General features: G+C 39.9%; 1 protein-coding gene across 1 annotated transcript in view; it reads right to left on the reverse strand.

The window, feature by feature from the left end:
• The window catches only part of LOC116692536 (copine-9-like), an 83328-nt gene extending 64948 nt beyond the window's left edge, over positions 1 to 18380 (reverse strand). The window contains 3 exon segments of the mRNA XM_032520907.1: positions 707 to 753; positions 16546 to 16586; positions 18077 to 18380. Coding sequence (XP_032376798.1) covers positions 707 to 753; positions 16546 to 16586; positions 18077 to 18156 — 168 coding nt within the window. The 5' untranslated portion in view covers positions 18157 to 18380.
• Between the last annotated feature and the right edge of the window lie 9408 nt (positions 18381 to 27788).

Consider the following 27788-nt stretch of genomic DNA (forward strand, 5'->3'; position numbering starts at 1 on the left):
GTGAGGGGATCAGCGGTGCGAAGCCTCCACTGACACATAAGTGTTGACTTTTTATATGCAAATAGGTAAATACAGACTAAAGACAGAATGTCATAGGCAAATAAAACGAGGAAAAATAGGGCTTTGAGATGACATGGCAATGTGTCTGTGTGACAAAGCGTCAAACAAAAAAAAAAAATAGAAAAAAAGGAAAAACTTCTAAGTAACAGTAATGTAGGGCAAAGTCACATAACCTTGCCTTATACAAAAGAGTGACAGAGGGTGAGACAGCAAAAAGTTGTGATGAGCAGAGAGGGCATATTTGATGAGAAGAAAAAAGGAATCTCCCTTCTTTTTCTGGCCCTTAATGACATGAATTCCTTTTGTCTATTAATGAGATCCTTTTATATATTAATTCCTTAACCTTTTCACTGTTACTTCAACATGAGTCCATTTCAGACAGTGGTTACACTCCTGTGGGCAAGTGAAGAGGTTGACACTTTCACTTTTCTTCAAAACTATTCTAAGAGTTTGCAGTGAGTTTCCTCTGGACTTCATCTTAATAACCCCCCTTTCTCAGCCCTGACTGAAAGTCATTAGCATTGAGGAAAGATTCTATGAAAGTCAATAATTTAGCAATCAGAAAAGTAAGAAAAAAACACTGATCTGGCAGACAGACGCTAATATTGGATATGGATATTAAAGAGAAAAGGGGATCTTAACTTACCTCCCTCCATTCTTTGGTTCCCACGGCCTGCAAATACAACACGACCACTGGGAGTGACAGAGAAGGAGAAGAAGCCGAAGGAGAAGAAAAAAGGTGATTAGCCATGTTGGCACCTGACAGATATTAAAACAACTCAGGTAAGAAAATCAATGCAATCCACAACCATTTCCATTGGATCTAGTATAGTTAAAAGCAAGGTCAATAATCCCTTAATAAAACCAACAATTATGGCATTTAATCTACGATGAATACCCTAAATATGACAAAACAGAAGCACAGTTGAACTTTTGGATAATGAAATCATATTAACACAATATTGTTTTTTTTACATTCTCACTTTTCTGCCACGTATTCCTGCATAGGAGTAATCAATCTTTTCATTTCCTGCCTCGCAGATATGCTGTCACCACCTTCAGCCAGGCTGAATAGAAGACATTATTCTTAGGACCAAATGAAACATGTAGCCTGGGTCTCATCGTTAACTGTGCTCTGAAGACAAATGACAGAATCGGTCGTTTCAGCAAGTGCCCAAAAAAATATATACAATAGTTGTCTCGCATTGCCCGACCTTCTTCCACAGTTCCTCCACAATACAAAAGAGGGTCTGGCTAGTCAACACAGCATTTCGGGATAAGAGAAAAATGTGCTCTGGTTTTTGGGATTTCTGTAAATCAATCAAAATTGTTTTGGCCGGCGCTAAGGCCGGGATGATGATGATACCTCTGCAAGGAAGGAACTTGTTTTGGCGGAACATGTGTACGGTCAAAGGTTGTTTTAATCGTGCAACAGAAAACTCAGATTGGACAGATAGTCTAGCTAGCTGCCTGGATTGACCTTGCAGAGATCTGAGGAGCAGGTAACCTTAGTCCTCATAAATCCACCAGAGTTTAGAATGCCAACACAAAGAAAGCAGAAAGTGGCCTTAAAAGAGGTAAATCCGGAAGAATTTCTGGCAGCATCTAAACAAGGCGGGATTAACATATACTATGTAGATTAACATTCAAGTAGATAAGCCCCCTAGTAGGTGTAGTAATTATGACTCCTGTCTGTTGGAAGAGAAGGTCATCAGTTGACGTTACTATGGACGAATGCCAAACTTTAACAGTGTTAGTTTCCTGTTTCATGCCGACAGTCAACGTTGGTATCTCTAAACCAAGATCACAATCATTCTGTAACTGTGTACCTTACTGTGAGGTGGGTGCAATGTTTTTCATGGTCCCCAGAGGATGCATCTTGCTTCCTTTGGTGTTCCCCTGACTTTTTCTCCACCTCCAAAAGGACGTTGACATTGATATTTCACATTTTGACCGTAGGGTATTTTTCAAACAATTTTTTACTTTTTTTTAACAATGAACGTTACAGCCTCACAAAGTTGTTAGCATGGCAAGTGTTTAGTGAGTATCAACTTAAAGGACCAATGTGTTGGTTTTACCGGCATCTAGCTGTGAGGTTGCAGATTGCAACCAACTGAAAACCCCTTCCTTCCCCCTTTACTTTTTTAAGTGTGTAGTCGAAACCCACAATAGCCTTCAGGTGTTGAAAAATGCAAAAAGGCCCTCTCAAGCTGGCATTTGGTTTGTCTGTTCTGGGTTACTGTAGAAACATGGCGGTGCAACCTATCAGTCCTTATGTAGATATGGAAGGTTCATTCTTAGCTAACAAAAACACAACGATTCTTAGTTTCAGGTGATAATACACTCATGAAAAAATAATGATGAATATTATATTCCATTTCTCCCAATAGATCGCGATAGCCATTATTTGTACTTCAACATTAACAGTCCTATTGTAGTTTGTTCACCAAACTTTTGTCTTCTGAAGAGAAACTTTGCTATGACTACAAATGCATAAATATGCAATAAGGCAGAGGCAGTGCAATTATAACCCAGAAATTCATCACGTTGTCACGTTAAGATTACACATATGTGAATTATTTTGTTTGTCTCCAATGGACTGTATTAATAACTAAAATAATAGTTATAATAAAAGTGTTGTTGTTTGTGTCTAGACGGGACCATCAGCCACTGTGTGCTTCTGTGAAGTTTGGACACTAGCTCTAATGAACTTCAGACTGTCTCGACTGGCAGACAATTAAAACCACATTTTCCCTCCTAATTAGCAATTAACAGAGGGGAGATAACAGAGAAAGGGCAGCAGGCAGCAAACCTTTTGGGCATTGTGTCTTTAGAAGAAAACTCTCTTTTCTTTGTCAGATTGTTAACCACACGGGAGGCATATAGTGCTGCTCAAAAGGGTATTACAAGTTATTTACTTTGTGAATCATATGTTAGCCTTCAATTGGATTACATAACAAAAAAAGCTAACACAGGCAGACACTCCAGGGGTTAAATTAGCTTGTATCAAAGTCATACCCCAACCCTCTCACTCTTGCCCAGCAGCTGATTTGATGCAGCGTATGTCTCTTTATCAGACATCAAAGATCTTGATGTTTCCCCAAGGTTGCAGAGTGACATTGCCTCAGCCCGACAATGGGCTCAGACTAATCTGCGTCACAGCTACATCGGTGCCGTCCGTGTCTTAAGAACCTGACTGATTGCCTGCTTTATGGAAAGTGACTGAGAAAGGAAAGAGCCCATCTGGTCAGCCATGGAGAGACCAAATCAATGGGCAATTTGTTGTCTCTCCAATTCCTGCTCCAACTCCAACTCCTGACAATAGTCTGGCTGCCGGACATTTACCCAGGGGACTCTAAACATGAATGAGTCGGAATTGAGCACAAATCATATCAAGTTCTTACGTAGAATAGAGTTCTGCTAGGACAGAAAAATTACTCGTGCAAAAAAGCATGCAGACATTTTGCGGGGGATGGGTAATTTATTATTTTTTTAAAGAAAAGGGTACCACCACACCCACTGTAATGTCCCAATGCCTCCTCCTGAATGCACCGCTTGTATTTACCTGCATAACTACTTCCAACCTTTACACATTTGGAGACAAACATACTATAATGAAGATAAAGGGCATAACTACTTCCAACCTTTACACATTTGGAGACAAACACACTATAATGGAGATAAGGGCATAACTACTTCCCTTTGCCAATTCCCTCAGCTCTTTCTTCCTCTGTCTTGGTCCCCTCTTTAAAGGGGCCATTGTCACTGCAATGTGCAACAATATATCATTTTCAAAACTTGCTTTCAGGTAAATATCAAATACACCTGCACAGGAAAGATAATAAAGTTCCACTTTACAAGAAAAGCAGTAAAAAAAAAATAAAGACAATGTATGGCTACAATTACATCTAAAGCTAGCGCTAGCAAAGATGTTGCAGTTAATTACTATGAGGCTATGTGTTATTGTTATATAACAACGATGTATTTCCGGCAGCAATGCAATTGTATGCAAAATAGTCTGGATCATAGAAAGTGTATTTCCAGGATAAAGCCTGACAATCAGCATGTAGCACATACGCAGAATGTCCGCTTTCTGTGTGTTGTCGTTCTCAAAATCTCTTTGTTACGGGAAACAGCCTTCTACCCTTTGAAAATGGAAAGTTTTAAAGAAAATCTGGACCACGCAATAAGGCAAGCCTGCTTGGTTCTTTCGGGGAATGATTGTAAAGATTTACAAAGACTAGATGCATCTCATAACCCTTAGAATGCCACCTCGACTCCTCTATTCCACACCGGGGAGGAACGGGAGAGACTCGAGGAAATCATGGGGGGAGAGAGGAAACAAGGAAATCTTATATTATTGTCTGAATAACAGCATACATTTCCGTGAAACAGCAGTACTTTGGTGTACTAAAACAGCTGCCGCAAAGACAACATATTGTATTATTAATAATTGCATCATTTCTATTTATAGATTTGGTCCAGAGGGGCACTTCTTTCCACAGCAAAAGAGAACAATAGGACAGCGACTCAAACTACTTCACTATTTGTGGATATCCTTGACAGAAAATAATTAAATGCAATGCATTTTTTCACATCTAATTTATCTTTTTTCACAGATCACTACACAAAGTAAATAACGTGTAATCTACATGCAAGCCCACTGAGGGACATTCCAATACCTTCTATGTCAAAATGTTCATCCAGTCAGTGTGTGAAAGTGTAATTGAAATTGGAAGAGAGTACATTCGGACTCAACCAGCTAATGCCAGGCGAGCTGACAGCAGTCACCTGTGTGAAGTTTTTTTTTTTTTTCCGACTGGGGTATTCTTGCTGCCTGCCATTTGTATTTGCACTGGAGGAGAACATAATCAGAGACTAGGCAGACACAGACAGGATGCCACAGGCTTACTTACAGGCTGGGGGCACAAGCTGCTCGCTGTGAGGTGAAACAGAGAGGTGGTCGGGTGTCAGGAGTGTGGGGGGGGAGAGGGAGCTAGAAAAGGAGGACAAAATGTAATAAATAAGGGGAAGGACAGGGAGGGAAGTAATGTGGACTAGGAATGATAGATAGAGAAATTGGGTGGGAGAAAGACTAGGGAAACAGATGAAGAAAGAGGGGCAAGACAGGTAAAGAGATTGGATGGTTGGATGGTTGGATGCCTGTTTGGGAAATAGAAGCAGAGTGGAAATCCAGTGTCAGACAGTGACAGACATCAGCTGGAAAAAGGCTTGGCTGTCGGAAATCCCTCACAAATTCTCCTCTCACAACAAATTGGAGAGGCAGGGTGGACCAGCATCCCCACTAATCTACTGATCTGCTGCCAAGAGAGGGGATGAGACTAGAGAGACCTACATCGTTGGAGGCCAATTCTTGAACCTCCGTGAAGCAGCTATGACAAAACTGCACAACTGGGAGCCAATATACCGTTGGGAGACACCCTACACCAGGCAGGGTTATTTTCTGTGAAAATCCAGCCATTTTATGGGCCTAAATCACAAAGTAATGCTACAACAGTGAAGATTACCCCATCACCTTTAACTGAGATTGCATAAATTTAAGCCTGAATTAAAACAGTAAAGTTGCAATCCATAAAAACAGAAACAAAGACGAAGAAAAAGCTAAAAAAAGCTCTGCAGAGCTGAAGGGTACTGCATTCGGGACATAATTCTGCACGGATCCATTGTTATGTTGCAAAAACATGGTTAAGACGAACATCGTCATTCCATGAGAGAGAACAGCCATACTCTCATGATTGTGGGTGACGTAGTGATGTCCAAATGAAGCTTCAGTAACCATTAGTTGTATATTTTTTGACTCAAATAGATGGTGCTTCTGGATTATAGAAAACGGGTCAAATAATGGCATTTCAGTGTGCTTTCAACCTTTTTTTAAACAGAATTTGCCATCTATTTGGCTCTAAAAATAAAGAAAATGCACTACTGTTAGGTACAGAGCGCAAGCTTTTGAGCAATTAGCCTAGCTTAGCATAAAGACTGGACACAGGGAAACAGCTAGCTCAGCTCTATACAAATTTTAAAAATCTCCCTATATACCATCACAGCTAACGCTCATTAACACATTTTTTTTATTAACTTGTACACAAACAGAAATGTAACTATATCCTGTTATTTGGTTATTAGTAAAGTGGGCGTGTTCAAGCCTAAAATAGTGTGCTACAAAGCCCTTTAAAATCTACATAACCATGTTCAGAACCCTGAGAGCTTTACATGTAACAGAGCTAAATGTCATGAGATTCCTCTTAAAATGATTATGGCCATTAAATATTGCGGTTGTGAGAAGGACGGCCATGAACTTCTGAATCAACGGGGGCAGCTCTTTCCTCAGATCTCATCAGGAGACCTCGGGGGTAATTAGAGACCAGTGGCCTTTGGTATGACTCAAGCCTTGCCTTTATACACCTCCACCACTGAGAATTATAATTGACCTGCTTATGTGTTGGCTATACCAGTGGTACCCAAAGTGAGGTCTAGGGACCCCTATGGATCACTGAGTTGGTCCCTTGAAAAAAAGGGGAATCATTATTTTAATAAATCCTATTGCAAGGTAGACCTTGGGAGGACATCTTAACAAACCAAAACAGAAAATCAGATTCCTTGCCTTTCCGTCATTGGCGATATTGAACAAGACAAAACAAACGTGTGCCAACACATAACATCAAACAATTTCTGTCTGTCAGTCATCTAAGGCCATGACATAAATTCTGCTTCCTAGTGTTAAAAGCAATTTTTTGCAAACACTCAAAAACTTGACAGAATTGAAATAATGCAGCAGTATTGGAAATGTAATAGAAGTTTTTTTGTCTTAATTCTGAATCACATCAAAGCAGCCTAAATCATTTAGGTTATATATCGTAATAAAGTCTTCAAGATGGATCATTGTAAAACCACAGAAGGCACTAAAACAGAATTTTATAACAGGACAAGGAACAAACTCGAAACTAAAAGCATACCTGCTGTGCTATAACTAAACAGTAACTCCTACCTGCTAGTGAGTCAGAATCCTAAAGGAGATACAACAAAATGTACAGGAAGAATCACATAGTTTATGTAATTTAATAAACATGACTCACTAACATCGCAATGAGAGAAGACTAATCACAATGGATTTGATACACATAATTGTATTTCATTTAAAATACTACAAGACTGGTGGGAGCGAGGAGGCCGTCTCTCCTTCAGATTTCAGTGGATTGAAACCCTAATGCCTGTGGATAAAAACTGTCAGTACTCCACTGGCAAACGACATTACATAAGAGAAGTGGGATGTTTCATATGGGAGCCTGATAGCGGTGTAGATGGTGGTGGACAGAAATATAAGTGGAAGTAGTGTGTGGCTTTAGAAGCTGCACAGTGAGAGTGTGAAGCACCAATTCTGTTGTGCTCTCTCTTAAACTTTTTTTAAAGTTTTAATGAGCCAATTTCAGCAATGATTTTCTTATGACTCTAGAACAGAAAATTATATCATTGTTGTGTCAAATTTGAATAGGAATTGGAGCCGTAAATTACGCTTCTTTAAGTGCAAAAGGGTCACAGGAAAACAAAGAAGAAGAAGAAGAATAGCGATTGAGAATAAAAAATATCTCATGAATTCTATTATTTTAATCTGGGTCCAAAAGAATGAATCATACAGATAAGTTTGTCTCTGACCGACTACCAGCCCATAATCTCTTTGGGGATTTCAATTCTTCTTCGCGAGTGCACTTCAAATGGAGAGAATTTTAACTCGCTTTGGTCGAAATGCATGAGAGCGGTTTGCATCTCTCCAAGGGCAACATCACTGTGGTGAGGTCACACATGCATAGAATATGTTAAAACCCAGTCAGGACTGGACTCAATAAGACAAAGGGGCAGCATGAGTATCCAACTGACTAACAGCAAGGCAGAACATGGTGTTCTTTGTCTCTAAATGAAACATCCATCGTTTAAAAAAGTGACACCTACTATAAAACACTGACTGACAGCATTAATTGGTACACAGCACGCATGAGAACTTTCCAAAAGGGCTTACATAATTTCCAACCTTGGTGAAGAAAAATACCAGTGTAAAACCATCTAGTGATTGATTGATTTGATTATTATACTACACTGGTGCCTAGCCTGTTCAAAACGGTTCTGTTTGGAACGGGCTGATCGCTTGACCCTTCTGTATTGTTGCTTGCAGCTTTCTCCAGAACCGCTCATCCAAACAACTTCACGCTGCACTTCACTGGGTCCTGAGCAACACACCTCCCATGACATAGCCTAGTTGCATCCCCTAGCAACGCCAGAGTATTTGGGACCAAACAAATTGTGTTCATTCAGAAAAGTTACATCAATAATTCTTGAAATGTTTGAGTTTGCCATAATGTAGTTTGAATCATGCACATTTCCAGGATAACCCCGGTGTGTGTTGCCGCTGCCAAACTTTGGTCTCTTCGGGAAACAACAACAACAAACTTCGAGCTAGCAAGCTGAACACAAAAAATTGCAACTTTTAAACAAACTTCAAGTTGTGCCAAGAGGCAGTCCTGCTCTTTGAATGATTGTAAAGATTTACAAAGAATACATTAACAGCATTTATTCTTTAACTGGGGCAGTCTGGAACTGATTGGTGGGGATTTCCTACGGACATAATAAATACGGCTATACACTGGTAAGAACAAATTACGTTTAACCCTGTACCAAGCAGGGATTGGTATTGGTACTAATTGAAATAGCTCACGTTACTATATTGTGTGAACAGTTAGTCTCATTTAATATTGTGGGTGGCATTTTCTTTTGCGGGTTGCAAATGTTCCACCGAAACAAGTTCCTTCCTGAGTCTATTTTGCAGTTGCCCCGCAGCTTTTCCCGGTGCTCAGTGTCACCCATGAAGATTGTGAATGGTTTAAAGAAATGCCAACAAATGAGAACATGTTTTTCTCCTATCCAACAATGGATTACTGATCTACAAATCATAGTGCAATAAAAAATGAATTACCACATTTTAAACCAAGCAGTGCAATGAATTACAGCAGTTTACCTTCACAGTTTTAAATAAATGTTTGTATGCACATTTTTTCTGAAACTTTTAACATATATTCCCATTCACTGTATTCATAATCACAGCAATCTTTTATCACCACAATATCTGCAGTCTTTTTTTTCAGGTTGCATACAATCCAAACAACCTCTATAAAGTAGAATGGCACTAACACAGCTGACTAACGCAGACCTCCACCAAGGCTATGACCTATATTATACATAGCTAGCAATATTAACAAAAGTTATAAGTAATGTATGTAGTAGTAGATTTATTCATTTGATTAGGACAATGCACATTAATCAACATTTTTGTAAATGCGTCAGTGTTAGCCATTTGGCTAATTTTCAACTGTAATCCTAGTCACCTAGCATTGTGAATCCACCTGTCAATTGGATTTGCTTTTTGGTGGAGGAGGTAAGGCAGCATTCATATCGGGGATGGGGCTGATGAGCAGGGCAAACCAAAACAGTAAAGTTGCGGGTCTGATGATGTATATAATGATAACTACATGGGTTTGTAAATATGAGAGACCTCTTTCACATAGTGATTTGAGCCGTGGTTAAAAATATTGATGTTTGCAGCTTCAACACAATTCATATAGTTTCTACAAGAAATTAGCCAGCATCATTGAACAGGATCTGGACTGGACTCAGTTCACATAGTGTAACAGGGCCGCTGGCCAAGAATGAGACGCATCCAACATAAGAGAAAAAAATCCAAATAAGACTGACAACGAATTTTCAGCGCTGTAACCTTGCACATTTCATGCCTGGAGTTAATGGTCTTTGTAAAGCATGTGATGGGAAATATAAAAAGTCTGTCAAAGACTGAAAAAAAATGATTAGCATTGTAATCTAGCATAAGAATATTAGTAAAAAGAATAAGAAAAGTGAAAGGAACTGGAATCTTTCTTTCTTGCAGTGAGGAGAAGCACAGAACTGGAAACACTGTTTGCCATCTCTCATATGTTTGCCTACTGCTCTCTATATTTAGACTTATTCATGTCTATTTAAAAAATCAATAAGGAATCAGTCTTTGCAAGCCAGCATCCTAGTTCTTCACTTCAGACACACATTGATTGCAAATTTAAAAATCCCATGTGTGGGCGAATGCCGAGAGGCATCAGGTAATGTTAAGAAATAAATTGAATGTACACAATGACCAGGCAATGTGAGACAACCTCCCCAAGGACAAACACTCAGTCATCAATAAATTAAATAAGGAGAAGTGCTTCACAGTCTTTGCTTTGGTATCTTAGCACATTTCTGTACTGCACTGCAACAGAGCACGCGCATGCACACACACACACACACACACACGCGCACAGACACGCACGCACGCGCACACGCACACGCACACGCACACGCACAGGGTTGATGACTAAAACTCCAGAGGGGAACCCAGTTGAAAATAAAAATCCATAGCCGTCTTGAGGAAAATCTAATCAGGGCCAAGGCTCTGACTGCTTCAGGTGGAAGAAAAAGAATTCACTGCTCTGAAATGAGAACTGGGCAAATTATCATCTGATATGAAGTACCATCAAAGCATAGAATCTTTTGGGTTCTGTCTCTAATTTGCTCAGTCTTTCTATTTTTGTACATGTCCCAAATGTGCAATCATGCGCTTCCATCTTTCATGTCAGTGTTATCTCTCGCGTGGTCTCTGCACTGTGGATCTGTCACTGATCGCTAACTTTGATCCCTGATGATCACATGATAAGTGATAATAACACAAAGTTTGGCCTCCAGTGTGTGAGTTTCATTCTTGAGCTTAGGACCAGACGGTGCTGATTAAGACTGCGACATGTTTGAAAGCTAAAAAAAAAAAAGTTTGTAAGTGGACTTTGAGTTACAGTTTTTTCCCCCTGTCGAAATCTGGGTCTTGTTTCCACCATTGCAACAGTTTTAATCTTCCTCAAATAACTTGAGCTGGAGGGACATAATGATGCACACCTGTTTTCACTCTCACTGATTGAGCAACAGGCAGAGTTAAAAAAAAAAATCATGCTCACCACAGTATGGCTGAATACTTTTAACCAAACATAACCTTGTGGATTTCAACAGCCTTGTGATCTGTTATTTGCAGAATCTGATAAAATAAAATAAAACTTTGGACTAAGATTTATATATTACATTAAAAAAATGTGAGTAAACTGGGCCTGGTGTTCAGCAGCAAATCCACCGATTTGAAAACTAGAATAAGAATACGTTTTTATGTCAAAATATCGCAAAACAATGTTTCTACGCTTGGCTGGGGTGGAATACCTTAAGGTATTATTTCTCTCTTTTTAATTCTTAACTGCCACCGTTGACTCCCTGCCAATAAGCCGTCTAGGGTACAGTTGCCATTTTTGTTACATTTCCACCTGAAGTCAGGTTGTAACTTTTAGTTTTGGATAGTTTGTTCGTTTGGGGATTTTTTGTCTACTCGGGGCCGGTTGGCTTGTTATTTTTGCCCAGGGCTCTCACTGAAGTTACATTTGAACTTCTATGTCTGGCAATAAAGCAAACAAAGAAAATGGACTTATTTTCTTCCTCATCTAGTTTTATGTCACTCCCCTAGACCAACTTTGGGTTGTAAAATACAGTACCACTGATCCGTTCACTGAGTTCCTTCATAATGTGACCTAAAAGTTAACTTTAACCAGCCAGGTTCATATGTGGAAAAACATCAGCAAAGCAACACAGACTTAACTTAATACCAATATAAAAGGAGTGTATGTTAAAGTGAATGGGATTCATTGTTTTGTTTTTTTACCGTGGTATTGAGAATAAAGGAATTTTTTCACTGGTGTTGGTATTGACTTCTAAATTTCTGGTATTGTGACATCCCGATTGTCTTATAGTTCTGAATGATACTAACATCAGAATAGAGGAATTTGCCCTAGAAACTCTTTTTGGACAGATTTTATATTGCGTATTTCTGTTCTCAGTCATGTAAAGTTACTATTTTTTTGCGTTTACACAATCAACAGTAAGTTATTCTCGCCTTATAAGTAGCACTTATTAAGTGTGTGTAATTTGATTAACTCGTTTACATGAGAAGTGGAAAGGAACGACTGATTGAGCAGGTCAATCTCCTCTCTCCTGTATGGCACCCACACTTTTAATTACTTCCTTCCTGTCATAAACTGCAGTCACATTACTGCCATGGCACATGGCTCCCATGTAACTTTGCTGCCAAATAAACAGCTGAGACTGGGCGGTCGTAACAGCTGGAACCAAACAGCAGGGAGCAGCTGTGGCTGTAAACAGAACTGAAGGTTTAAGGGTTTGTGGTCCAACTTCTGAGCAACACCTGGACGGATGCAGTCAGATACATATCCAAATAACACTATGTGTTGAGGGGATACAACAACAGCAGCATTTTGGGATATGGTAATGGATAGGAACATATAATCATGACTGGATTTATGAAATGGGTTAGGGGTAAGGGTTAAGATCGTTCATATAAAGCCGTTAAGGGATAAATAATCTATTGCAGTGCAAATACTACAATTTCCAGAATGTTCATGTCGTCAGATAGCAGGTTCTTGTCAGTCATTTCTGCTTCCAAAATGATTGCAAATTGACGCACATTTTTTTCCACACAGTCTAAGGAAAAGGCTAAGGGCTACTTTGTTTTTAATTAATTACAAAGCCAAGTAATATATTGTTATCTTCTACATGTTATGTGCACTATGATCATATTGCTACACTGTAAGTAAGAGCTCATGTAGAGCAAGCTGGTCCCTGGCTGACTGTAAATTATCTAGGCCACGCAGATCAGCAACCGCTGAGTACTTGTCGCCTCAATTAGTGTGCATATGAAAGCAAACTTATATAGACTATATATATATATATATATATACACATATACATACACACACACACACACACACACACACATACACATACATACATACATACAATACTTTAAATCAATGGTTTTTATTCTCTGGTCTCTTATGTGCACATCCAACCTTCTACTGCACATCGTAATGCACTGTACAGACATTGTATGTAAACTTAAGCTGCAGATGTATGCAGATGTTTCATCTAACTTATTATTGTACAGTTATGTTTTTAAACGATTTCCAACCAGATATGATAGAAAACAAGAAATTCGTTATATAGTCCAACTTCCGAGGACTGAATCCTGAACCTCTACCTTTCCCTCTTGCCTGTGCTGTCTGTGTTACTTAGGTTACAATTGATAGTGTCTCTCCTATTACATCTCCCAGTTGTAGTAGGCAGCTCTTAATCATTGGCTTATGTTGTGGACCGCAGAAAAGGCTTGCTTCTTCTCCCTGTCTGTACTGGTTGGAGCCCAGTAGTATTGATGGGAATAACGATTCTTTTCACACCATCATTTCCTTAGAGTTGACACATGTAAATGTATCCAACCTTTCCAGTTTTGATACATGCAAAATACAACGTCAGTTCCTCCGCTACACTCCGTTATAGTGCATGCACCCTCAACAGCTAGTGCTCCCCACAAAACGTCTCTTGAATACATTACCAGTCATTAGTTTACATTAATAAAGATAAAATTGATTCAGCATCCCACATGCAGCAAGGCCCCCAGTTCAGGTTAATTAGATCTTGTTCAATTGGTGGCTGCCAGGCTGTCTCGACTCCAATCACTCGCTGACGTCCACGTTTGAGCCAATGATTTCCGCTCATTAATTGGTTGTCTCGCTTCCTATGTTTTGAGCAACTTCACTTCCATAGCAGGCAGCGTGAGAGGGGCCCTACAATACCAGCAAACACGTGGGCAGTGTGGGTTAGAAATGTTGGGGATTCGTGAGCACTCGTTACATTCGACTAGCTGACCCTGTTAGGGTCGATTAGTTGACTAATTGGTCGATTTGGTCTTTGACGAACAAGATCATTAATTAGTCTTTTTTTTTTAAATGGTTTTCAATGCATGATGACTTACGTATGTGTACATCTCTAGTAAACGCACAATTTAAAGTGGTGCTTTTTGCAGGATTCCATTTGGATCAGTTCTACAGATCTGTCGATTAAATCCACTAATCGATAAGTTGACAAAATCATGAGTGTCAGTCAAATTAGAATTCCTTTAGTCAAGGACACCCCTAGACCAGTTACAAACTGGACACTAAAAAGAGTCATTCAAAAAAAGATTTCTTCTCCCATCACTACCCAGTAGCTCCTTAGGTCTCACATCTTTTACCTCACTATCAGCCGAGCCTCGACACTAGCCCAGGCGAAGAGTCATACAGCTGTGCTGTCCAGCTGTGATTTGTGTAAGAAATTTAAAAGCCTGACTGTCTGGTTGATTTGGGGGCACCATTTGTCTGGGAAAGTTGCACCCACTGAGCTCTCAAAGGTAACACACTACTTTTCTGTTCAGAGGCAGCTGGACTTTTAGATAGAAAGCTTTAGTGTCAAAAGGGCAAAAGGGATAAACACGCAAACTTGTAACAGAGCAGTTTGGAATGCAGGTGAAGAAAAGATGCACTCATTGTGATTTTCTTTCTTTGGCTCTTCAGCTTTTTTTAAAGGGACAAATGCACTCCGTCTTGTTATCATGTTTCCAACTAAAGCACTTTTCTGGCAATCTTCTTCAGCCTTGTCTGGCACACTTCTTGCTGTGATGATTGTGTTACGAGTCATCCGTGAAGCTGAAGATTGATTATTTTTGTATTATGGATTTTAAATCATAGCTGGAACTGAAAGTAGGTACTTTCTCGAGAAGTGCATCACTTGATCCCTTGTTAAAAGGCAGTGAAGTTTGATTTGTAATGTTTCCCAGATGAAAAATGACTTCCGTCCCACTTTTAATTTCCAACTAACTCACGTCATACATTACATAACATGTAATGTAATGTTATGTACAGGCTTGATAGCTGACAATTTCATCCAACCCGACTTACAATTGCTATACATGTCAGAGGTTGCACACCTCTGGAGCAACTGTGGCTTAAGTGTCTTACTCAGGGACACACTGGTTGATGTGTCGCAGTGGGATTTGAACACGGGTCTCCCACAGGCATGTGACATATCCACTGCGCCATCACCACCTGTACCATGCTCCTTTTGTGTTTACTCAATGTCGTTTTGCCTTTATTTGTCTCTGCATGTCATATTCCATTATGTTCTCTTCACTGGGTAGGATTTTGTGCTTTGAAATGACTAAAAATGTATATTTAAGAGCTTCTCTGTAATGCTCCTTGTGAATTACTGGTGGAGTGACAACCAGACATCCTGCAGAGAGTTGATTGGCCTTGAAACATCCACAGCATCAGTCTGCTATTCACAATGCAGAATCCAGCATGAAAAAAAAAAAAAAGATAACGTAGAGAGCTAATGTAACTGAGGACACGTAATGTTACCTCCTCTGGAAAGGCAATTTAAATAAAAACTATTGTGTAGGAGAATGCAGCCACATTGTCTATTGTACACTCAAGTATCTTTAATTAAGTGTGTTTGAAGCATTCAGGGAATTGTTTCTTTCTTGCCCTATTTTAAACTTTGTCAGGATTTTAAAAACTCCAGGCCCAGCCTTGTAACGCAAGCAGCAGGAATTACATACTTTGTATTGTTAAAAACTTCAAAAAAGAAAGATTAAAAAGTAGTAAAAATTCATTAAATCAACCACATGTTGGATTTTGTTAACAATTGGCCATGGTTTAAGCAAGATGATATCCTCCAATTTGTACGTTCCATAATTTTAATGGATTATAATGATGATTCCCTTGTTGTTGACATCTATTATGTCTTGAGTTACAGTTTCCACATTGACGTTTGTTTCTGGTTTCCATGAAATCCAAATACCGGTCTTCATTTTTTTGTTTTGTTAATTACACTGGGGTTTAAGTTGGAGAATGTAAATTTAATTAGCTATACCCAACTCAGATACATGGCTGACATTTGCAGCTCCAGAGTCCTGCATACGAGACGTATCCCTCCAGTAAATACCATGAGATTACTGCCAGCCTTGTGTCTTCATTGAGACCATGTACATGATGGATGAATAGCGACAGGTTATAAAAATGGGCAACTTCGCATTGTCTTCCAGCTCTGCCTCCTCCTTCCCTTAATTCCTTCTGCTGTCATTTTCAGCCCATCTCACATCCTAACCTTTCTTCCACCTTGACTTTTCAGTCCCTCTATAGTCTTGGTCTCGTTTTTTATTCTCCCTCCTCACTCTTGTATTTTATCAGCAGAGTTGTCACCTATTGATAGCTCTGACCTTCTGGGTTATTTGCCAGTGCAAGAGCCAAAAGAGAGAGAGTGTAACACCATGTCTTAGCTGTTATCTAACTGATTTTCTTGCTGGTTTACAAAAAAACATGTACAAATGAATGAAAATTGCAACAAGTGCATGTTCCAATTTAAAGAGATTCAAGCCATGAAATAGGTAATTGTATAAAGTAAGGAACAAATAAAAAAAAAAAAAGATTGTTCTATTAATGCCAGCATTTCAGACAGTTAGGGCTTCATACATACCAGGATCGGACTTGGAGAATGTATCCACATCCAGCAGACTCCTGTGGTAATAGAAAAAAACGTGCAGGTAAAAATGGATCCTTTCAGTTCTTTTTTCCACTGTGTCGAGACAATGTATTCATTCATTAACATAATATCCTAATTCCGTTTTTTTCCTCTTGTTTTTCGTTCCCCTGAGTGTTTCGAAAAGTCTCAGCAAAGCCCCTGAAAGTTAGGTCATGGGCAGACATCAAGTTATGCTTCTAAAAATACTGAGCTGCCAACTCCTTTCCTGAAATGCAAGCCACACCGAGCCAAATAAAATAGTGTAAACTAGGTTACTCAGAGGCTGATGACAACCCTCAAGGAGAGGAAGTGGAAGTAATTAATGGTAATGTCGATGCAATGGTAATATAGGCAGGCTTATCTGCACCGTTTGCCCCTGCTACCAGTCTTTAGATTAAGCTGAGATAACCATCTGCTGGCTGTCGCATGTGTCATTTTTTAACTTAAGATCCTATAAAATAATGAGAAAAAATTGATAGAAAATGCCGATACATTTAAATATACTGTTGTAAAAAAATAAGGGTAAAACTTGAATGGTAACTTATGATGTCTGACATGTAATTCTAAAAATATTTTTTGGGGGGGAGCCCAAATCTGATAGAGGTCTGGGCTCCCCCCCTCCCTCCCCCAAAAATATATATTTCAATGTCTGGCCACTTCAAGTCTGGTTAATCTCTGGAGGGAGCAGCATCTATTCATTATTCAGGAGTGGATTGGAGAGTCAGTCAGTGCACCACCAGGCAGGCAGGTTGACAGTCCACAAAACCATGACTGAGTTTTACTGCTTCGTCAGTCAGCCAGCCAGCCAGCCAGCCAGCCAGCCAGCCGGCCAGCCGGCAAGCAGTTAACCTGCCACCAAACAGTACATCCAGGTGTGCTACTTTGTTTTAAGCTTATGAATTCAACATTAGCGATGCATTTTAGGATGATTATCACTGTAGGACTAATTATCAACACTGTTTTCACATTGCTTTAACATTTTATGAAACTGCATCACACACCAGACCATCTATAACCAGATGTTTGAGCATGCATGTCAGTGAATATCAATGGGGATCTACTTAGGCCATTGACTGGATGTCATGAAGAAACGAAGACAGTCCATAGGATTTTTAATCACTTTGATGCACACTGGAGGCAGCTGATGGGCTCAACCATTTCCCTGAGAGCAAGGGGCACCAGGGAGTAAAAACACACAGACACACAGGTACTTACAGATAGTAACTTAATTCATGTTAATAAGGTGACAAAAATCAATATTTGTGTCATAGAGGGGGTGGAGATGCGGATGCCCATCTGGGAATAACATCAGCAGGAGGTATCAGTGTTACAGAAGAAGTAAAAATATTCACCACAGACACATCCAATTAACTTCTGTCACTCTGAAAGATTAACAGCCAAGCAGCATCAGATAGATTTTACGTTGCAGACTTTTATTCTGGGTTTAAACTGAAATCTATAAATTTGCAGGAGAGTTTGACCTTACCGGCACGAAACGGTAACTTCTATTTTAGTTGCAGGGACTCTGGTGTTGAGCGGATCGAATTCCCCTATTGATGCCATCATCTCGACTCACGACGCTAATGAGCATCCGCAAAGAAAGAAAGAAGAAAAGAAGATGATCATTCACAATAGGATCGTGATTGCAGTAAATCCATAGTCGAAGAACCTTCCACTGGTGTTTCCCTTCTGGAGCAGCGGAGGAGGCATAGAGTGAGAGATGGACTGCCAAAGTGTGTGAGAGAGAGAGAAAGAGAGAGAGAGAGAGAGCGAGAGAGAGCGAGAGAGAGAGATTTAAAGTTCATTCATCCTTCGTGCGTTCCGACACATTCACGGTGCGCTCCTGGTGTCTGTCCGGGAGGAGGAGAGCGCAGCCAACCGGAGGCACGGGCAACAGCACCAAGCGCCCCCCCCAAGTATCATATATTCACTAAACATACATTTCACCTGTTGCATGTCACCTGTCACTCATCTAGCCTATTAACGCTATTGTTCCCGAGGCATCAATTATTTTCATTTGTTGACATTTATTTGTTACTACCTAACCCGGAAAAAGCGTGTAGGCCTGTTTATATAAACAGACAAACAGATAAATAGGCCAGCCATAGATTGAGATCAATCAATTACAAAACAGTTACAGAAATGTTGAATACACTTGAGTAATTAAGTACTGGACAGTAAAACTGAGATAAGCGCTCCTATTCAAGTTTGTTTGGTAAATTGCTTTTAATCACAGTCGAAAAGGATTTGAAGTGCTATTTTTGGATCTCAATTCTTTTTATGCTGGTGGTTGTCCTATGAGACTGGCTAAAACCTCTTATTTGGGGGGTGAGGGGGGCAATAATGCCTCTAGGACAAACCTGAGTAGCCTATGTTGTTATAGGCAACAAAAGCACTTTGGTTAAAGGAGACATTATGATGCTTATTTTAAGATTCATATAGCTGCATGTTTGGCTTTGCGCATGCGTACCAAGTTTAAAAAAGGAAAAAAAACAGACACATATGGCGTGTTTCCATTAATTGTAACAGTTCGACAAGGCGTGCGTAGCTTATCGTTATAGCAGGACGGACGGACGGACGGACACACACACCCACACACACACCCACACACACACCGAACGTGGAAGGTGTGTTGCTTTTGATTCTCGACATGTGGCTGTTTCCACAGCCACAATACTTTTCGTTTCTAAAGAAGCTGGAGGCAGTCAAAAAAAAAAAAAAAAAAAAAAAAAACACTGACTAAATTACAATTTGTTCAGCCCCCCCCCCCAGTCACAAATATTGAAGCTTGTATTGCGGCAATGTGCATGGAAAGATCCTAATTTCAAAGTTAGGTTATTGACAAAAATAGAGCTGGTGTGTTGCAAATGCCAGGGCCGTTTTCAGATCGCAGTCCATCACCGAGGGCATCTCAGTGGTAACAACACTTTGATTTTCCCCCAGCCAGATTTTATCCTGAAGGTTTCGGGATTGACCCGTCGACCTCCCGGCCTCAAGCTCTCTTTTCAAAACCTCTAGGCCGGTGTACTGCCTGTGTTCGATGAAAATACAAAAATAAAGAAAATCTAATGATAATAAATGTCCAGTGAGTGAGGGAACAAAATAGCTAAAATAGTGAGGGAGCGAGTGCTTCCTCACACCTGACTACATAAACACACCTCTGAAGCACAAGGTGTCACACGTATGCCACAGACAGGGCTTGCACAAAAGCAGCAACCGACACAAGTTTGTGCACATTTAAGCCTCAGAATCTAATATCACAAACTCACTTCACCAGTTACAAACACATCGACTAATGAATCAACAATAATCCCTTCCATAAACCTTATGATATATGATGGAGCATCATATAGAACGTAACCACAAGGAACATCAATCATGCTTAAGGTGCTATGAGCAGTTATTGTATTATAGGACAAACAAATGAAATATGTTAAGATGAGGTGGTTTGGCAACAAAAAAACCTTTAAGAAGGGATGGTAAAGAACCAGGTTCAAGCAGAAGCAGTGCAAAAAAGTGGCATTTATTAACAAAAGGTTTTCAGAAACAATGGGCAAAAATGAAACTTTGCGGATTCAATAAAGCTACACTAAACAAAAGCAAAATAACCCCCCAAAAAAGAAAACTGCAACCTCATAGCAAGCCGCCAACTACTTTTCTCCATTTCTCCAGTCAATGGAATTTTTACCATCTCACCCAACTGGAACCTTACCACCTGCACAGGTAAGTTTGGGATGAATTAAACAGAGAGCAATCCTCCAAAATCTCACAGGATAATGAAAAACCATTAATACAATATCTCTCACGGTAATTACTCTAGACATCACATGTCAATGTGCACCCATGCATACCAATGGGCACCCTAAATATTAGAGAATGTCCTTCACTGCAGAACTGTGTTACCTGTCTCCTTGTCTACATCCATACCGTTCCACTTCCAGGATTGCTCTGGTACTTCCCTACTCCTCTTCATCCCCTATTAGACATAAGTCTTCAATGAAAACTCTCCACTGCATTTGGTCCCTGGCTGCACGTTGGGACAGGTTCATGATTGCTCCGGTGCCGCTGGATATTCCAACAGATGTCACCTTCTGCTTTCTTTGTGTTGTAATTTTAGTCTCGACTTATGAGGACTATGGTTAACTACTCCTCAGCTCTCAGCAGGGTGAATCCAGACAGCTAGTTAGAATATATGTCCAATCTGAGTTGTCCGTTACATGACTAAAACTATTTTTGAGCGTACACATGTTCCACCAAAACAAGTTCCTTCCCGAGGCTATTTTGCAGCAACACCTGGGCTCCATGCGGCGCTTAGCACCACCCGAGACGACTGTGATTGGTTTAAAGAAATGTCAATAAACCAGAGAACATTGGGGACTAGCCAGATCGTCCACCTCGTCGCTGTGGAGCGAGGTCTGGCAATGCGAGACTACCTGTCGTCCCACATCTCAACAGAGCCCAGCTCCTCACTGCTAAGAAGACACAATGATGCACACCTGTTAGCACTTTCCTTAACTGAGCTACTGATTAGCTAATCAACCCCAACATCCCAGGAAGAACCTCAGAAACCCTATCAACCCATGCAACAAACAAACTGAACATCTTCTGTCATTTATACGCCTTGATTGCTGATATAAAATAAATTGAAATATTGGACTGAAATGAATATTATGCAGACACAAAAAACTGTTGGTGAGGGCCTAGCAAAAAGGATGAAATAACTTTAATAATAACAGCACCTGTACAAAAAAATAGCCACACATTTAAATGCAGCTAAAAGTGCTATACAGTGTGGTATTAAAACAAAACAATGATTATAGAAAAATCAGAATAGAATAAAAAAATTAAAAAAAGGCACAGCGCTAAAGTAGAATTAGTGGTAGAAGAAATAAAACAACACATTGACTAAAAGCCGGCGTGAATAGGTGAGTCTTCGGTTGAGTTTTAAAAGAGTCAACCCAGCTCGCGTATGTGATGTATCTGGAGAAAGGCAACCTTTTCACACCTCACTTTGTAATAGCAAAAAGGAACTGCAACATCATATAATCGCATATATTCACTAGAGCAGGTAATCAAAGAGTCGGGCTCGCACGCCCGTGGTCAATTAGCTGAACAGGAGAAAACAAGCTGTCATCTTCTAATGAGATGTCTGCGCTTCTAAATCTGGAAGTTCTCCTCTGTAATTTTCCATTAATCAGCTCTCTTGAAAACATCATGACACACTCTTAAAAGCCTCCCACTGTGACCTAATCACCAGCACTACTCTTTGCAGCTTCTGCACAAAAATAGCTGTGTTTTGAAATATTGTATTTCTGGAAAACAAAGCTACAAAGGTCTTTGAGAATCAAAGAAACAGGAAGAAAGGGTGTGTAAGTTACAAGAACAATAAGGAAAAGGGATTCAAACAAAAGGTAATGTTAACATTTAGTATAAGACTGAATGTGAAGCAGTTTGATCTCCTGTGAAACATACAGGTTGAATCCTAACGAGTCCAAAACAGACTCAGCTGGTCCAGACACGAAGAACAGGGTGACTGTATCAGTTCTACCTTGTTTGTCTGTGTGTGTGTGTGTCTGTGTCTGTCTGTCTGTGTGTGCAGATCAACTCAATTTTGCAACTGATCAGGCAGAAATGGAACATTTTCGTGGGCTGAGAAAAACAGCGGCGAGTGAAATGAGGAGTGAGTCAGAAATAGAGGGCAGACAGATGCAGAATAGGGGCCAGATGAAGAAATGTGGGAGAGAAATGCCAGTTCTCATTAATATTCAACGAGCTAAGCTGCTCGCCTCTGATTGGCTAACAGCTAGCCAATGAAAGCCAGGAATGGATTCATGAAGAGCTCAGGCAACATAAAGTCAGACTGTCTAGCTTTTGTAATTGGTCTGATTCCTCCGCTCATTTCTTTTCAGTGGCTAGTGCTGACAGATAAGGTAGCAGTTCTTTTTCACAGTCACAAGATAACACAAACACATTTGGACCTAACATATTCCAAAAAATGCAAGTTGAAACAGTTTTGTGTGGCGGAGTACCTTTAAACATTTTCCTCTTATTTTCCATTTTCTATATCTGGATGATATATTTATAAGGTGGTCGGATAATAAAACAGTCGGTGGCTTTTGTGTGTGTGTGAGCAGCTGATTATTCAAAGAGGAGAATTCCTGTTTTGTTTCCGTTTCACTGCAGAGCAAAGCACGCGTCTGACAAATGGAGAAAACCTCCAGCAATAATGTCCAGTAAATAGAAAGAAAATATTTTCCTCATTTGTTGATGTTCCTCAGGTATTTTTACCTCCTTTTCCATTCCTTATTACATATCTGCTGTGCCATGTGTAGAGGTCCCTGTGCTCTGAAACCGTCTCAGAGAGAAGTCATAAGAAGGACTGAGTCAGAGTTATTACAAAAAAAAAAGTTTTGGTGAACAAGAAATCAGAGGTATTTACATTATTTGTGGTTCTTAATCACCTACCTTTTCTCACCAAAATAGACAGTGTAAAAACATTAATACATGCACACAGTCATATGCATTCATACACATGCAGTATATAATACACACTCACACGTATTGATACACTTGTACACATTGCTATGTTGTATCAATACGTTACAACAATGACAAACTAAAGTCATGTATGATATACACAAAGCATGATAGGATATCTTATATACTTTGCTTTTTTTCTGGCCCTTAATTTTTTAACAAAGATTTTACAGTCATGCTTGCAACTTTGTGAGGCTGTACTTAGGCACATTGCTTTTAACTGAATGCTGAATTTAGCAAGCTATCATGCTGTTTTTTGAACAGGTGTAACGTTTACTATCCGAGTTTAGTATGTTTTCCTTTGCTAATTAGCATACAACGTACAGCTGAGGCTCATGGGCATGTCCCGCTGTATAAAGTCCAGCTCGTACGCACATGTTCATCATTCTGCACGGTGAAGCCCATATACCCAAGCTTGGTTGAGCGGTATATATAAATCCTTAGTTTACAAGCGAGGTATCTTCTCGGTTATGATTATGGCGATACTTGTTATAGTTGTCATTTTTAGTATGAATACAAGGTTTGTACATATTTTCCATATCTCTATGCAGTATAATTGTATGAAACAATAAGCGGTACAACAACTGCCATGAGCCAGCTCAAATTCCCCAAAAAAGAAGGGAGACCACTGTAACGACCCTTACGTTTTCTGTCTAGGGGAAGCTAGGACGTAACACAAAACAACCCAAACTAACAAAAGAGAGACTAACAAGTCAAAGTACCGTAACAAGTATGTTATTACATAAATTAGACGTATAAAATAGTATCTATACATATATTTATATATGTATGGATAATAACCAAAAATGAAACAGTAACCCAACCAAAAAGAGAAGCTGTAAAAACATCAGGGTCTCCAAGGCCAAAACAACAAACAAAAGCCCATACTACCTGAAAAGAAAATGGCTACTGAGCTACAATGTCAAACCAACATACACAATGCTAATCTCCCTGACTGTCCACGAAACAGGAGAAAAAGGGGGTCAAAACAAATGGCAGAGAACCCTTACCAGCTTCAGATAACAACAAGTCAATCAATTCCCAATTTATATGCACCAGCAGAGAGGAGTACACCAACTACTCTCAGCATGACAGGAAGTAGTGGCAAGAGGAAGGGTGGGGGGGGGGTATCATGGACCTGGGAGCTTTTATGCAGCCTCTCTGATAACTGGATTAAAAAAACACCTGTGGACGATCAGGCACTCAGGGGTGGTAGACCTGAAACACAAAAACAAAATGGCTCTCTTCCAAACCGAGGCCAGAGCAGCGTTAGAGAACGAAACACCACACATTACGTATTAGATTAAAACTAATTTAAATGTTTTTATTAAATAGGACAAAACATGTATTTCGGTGATGTAGTGAGTGCAGGAAATAAGGTGAGCATGTGGAAAAGAGAACCCAAAAGACAAACCAAAAACAAACCCTGCTCATAGTCCGAAAAGAGATCTTGTGTGATCTACACTCCAGCTTCAGTAGGAAGAGAAGGGCACTGAGGAGGAATGGACTCAGGTGTGGCGCATCTTCCTGCCACACCTCTGACAGCTTCCTGAACAGCTCACAGGAAAAATGGCCACCGGCAGAGAGGGAAGACTCATCACACAACCTATTCTGATACCCCGTTTACACCTTCATGGTTATTTTGTCAAACGGAGACATTTCCCTTCATTTACACGCAAACTGAGAATTTGCTTCTGAAAACGAGTCTTTCTGAAATAAAAAATTTGATTTTGGAAAACTTTGTTTGCAACTTTGCATGTAAACTGAGCCAAACGGAGGTTTAGGCAGCCGAGGAAGTGAAGAAGAGAAGAGAGAGGAAGTGATTTGTTGCTGTTGTTGCTATTTTCGGGATTCTGATTGGCTAACGTGAGCTTGAGCTTCTCGTTACACTGCCACCTACAGGTTTGGCATGCACTTGACGGCAGATATATACACGGGTACGTGTAAATGAACACTTTTCTGAAAACTGACAGGTGTGCACGATGTTATTTTTGAAAACGGAGAGGTTAAGTTTTGAAAATAGCCAGCCACGTGCAGACGTAGCATTAGTAAACAGGTATTTACTTTACACCAAAGTGCCATGTACAGTATGTACACCATTTTTAGGTATGTTCAGATAGCAATTTCAATGTTTTTTTTTTAAGATGCAACAGAACAACATATAGGTCTCCTGCAAACAGCATGTGTGTCTCGTTTCTGCCACATTCACAATTCTCTCTGATTAGGATATGGTAAGCCAGTCAGTGTGGTAAATGAGATGGTTTCGCTCCTCAAACATGTTTTCTCTGAAAGGATAGACTAGTGAACTGGCCTCTGCTTTAGTTGTGTGTGTCCCACTGTGTTTCTGAGTGTGTCTAGCCTTTCAACATGGGACCGTTTCCAATTTCCGGCTCAAATCACAGTTTGAAATGCCTTTGATGATGTGACAGCATATTTGATTCGCAAGGCTTGTGTCCGAATGGCTCAAAACTCAGCGCAATCACTGCAACAAGCAGTGTGATGAACTGGACCAGCAGTCTGCGGATGAGACAACTAAAACACAACCACACTTTGAGTTCAATAAATCCTGTGAAACCGAGAGTGAAATAAATATTGGAGCTGTGAGATAGACATCTCAGTCCAACCACAAAGGAGGCAATTTACTCATCGCTGATCCTCAGTTATTGTTTAAGGGTCGAGGGTCGGATTGTGATGTGAATTTTTATTATGTTACTATGGGATTCCGTCCACGTATTCGCTCTTTATTAAAAACTAAGAAGTAGGAGTCAAAGCACTAGCACAGCAAATCCCTCTTACAGAGGGATTTCTATTTTTCTTTTTTATGAAGTGATGCTTCTCCGCTGAAATTAGCCCTGTGGCTTTCAAAGGCTGGGTTGTGAAGACGACTTAATAAAGTGACATAATTAGGACGAGTAGAAAGCCTGTGCCACAACAAAGAAGTTGTGTCCATTAAAACAAAGAGCTGTCTGTGCAGTGACGGGACAGACTGCACCAGGTTTGATGAAATGCTCCCTTCTAGTGTTCAGTGCACAACATTACAACTTAACTATTTTGAATGGAAATTGGTTTGACTTTAAATGTTGGCATGTCAAATATTTTGTCAACGCATTTTTCAGTCAATTCCTATTCACTTATCATAGAACAAAACATCAGTTTCATTCCAAGACAGAGAGGAAAATGAAGTCTTAGATATCAGTTTAGCATTTAGTTTTATACTGTAATTCTCTCCAGCTTTTTGAGTACCGACCCCCCCAGAATAATGAGGTTGGGGTTGATGACCCTCCCCCCTCCCCTTGACAATGAGAAAACAGCTGCAAACTGGTGTTAACAACTGTTTCTACGCGCCTCTTTCTGCTAATTTTGAGGGATTTCTGCAAATGCTCTAAATAATACATGTAAACCAATGATGTTTTTGCTTTAATGACTGTTCAGTTTAGTGTTAGCACCTAGCGCCTAGCCTTGTCCAATGTGCTCCAGGCTCTGTGGATTTTTGACTTGGCCTGCACGATAAATCGTTGTAAAATGGCAATCTCGATTCACCCCTGTACGAAATTTAATTTTTAAAAAACTTTTTTTTTCAGATTCTCATTTCATTTCACGAGCCGACTGCATCACAAACGCTGCAACTTTCTTCTGTGAGGTTTAAACATAGTCTGCATGAAACAGGTTTTAACGCTCTCCCTTCTCTTCATTGAAGCCTCTGTGTTTACAGGCTCGTGGTGATGCGCTACGTGCCAAAAATAAAGAATCTATGTTTGCTACTGCCAATTTGTTCTGTTTTGTCATGGTTAATGTGTGCAATACACATTACACTGCGTGAGAACAAAAATCTTGGCAGATAATCGTGATATCAATTCTAAGCTAAAAAATCGTGATTCGTATTTTTCCCGAACTGTGCGGGCCTATTTGTAATTTTTTATCTTCCCCTGACCCGCCTTCAGACGTCTTTCTGTGTTTCACGTGCTATGATGTAAAAACTCTGAATAAAACACTTGAAATGTGTCAAACTCACACAGTCAAGCTAAAAACATTCCCCAGTCTAGAAGGTTTTTTCCTTTTTTCTCCCCAACCAGCTGGCGACCCCCAGAAATGATCATGTGACCCCCTTGTGGTTCCCGGCCCCCAGGTTGAGAACAACAGTTGCTAAAAGAAACAACACAATGGAAGCGCCTCAGCTTTAGCTTAAACTTACAAGTTGTTTCTCACTTCTTCTTCAAAGTGCTCGGGCCCAACAGCCTAGTGGGAATTACCTGCAGCAATCCCCACCGTTTCATTTAAACCCTTTTACTCTTTTTGTTCATTTGCCTTGATCATGTCCACTGGGGCTCTCTGTAAATACAAGGTGAAGGATTATATAATGTCAAAAAACACAAAGAAACAGTTCAGCATAGGCCAAGATTGGAAAACTGGAAACCACATGGGGGAAAGTGATTTTCACTTCAAGAAAATTAAAATGCTGTTTTCATGCCACATAGCACATTTACACATTTTGTGTTTACTGGCGTCTTCCTATTTCAGTCATTGTCTCAGTCATGTAAGCAGTGATAGCATGGTACAGCATTTCTTTCCCCCCTGTGGTATTGTCATTATTTTTTCATTTTACAAAAGTATTATATTGATCTCATTTCTTTTTTTAAAGATTTCTTTATTTAATAAGGGAC

This window comes from Etheostoma spectabile, chromosome 7 (assembly GCF_008692095.1).
Source record: "Etheostoma spectabile isolate EspeVRDwgs_2016 chromosome 7, UIUC_Espe_1.0, whole genome shotgun sequence".
Taxonomy (NCBI): Eukaryota; Metazoa; Chordata; class Actinopteri; order Perciformes; family Percidae; genus Etheostoma; species Etheostoma spectabile.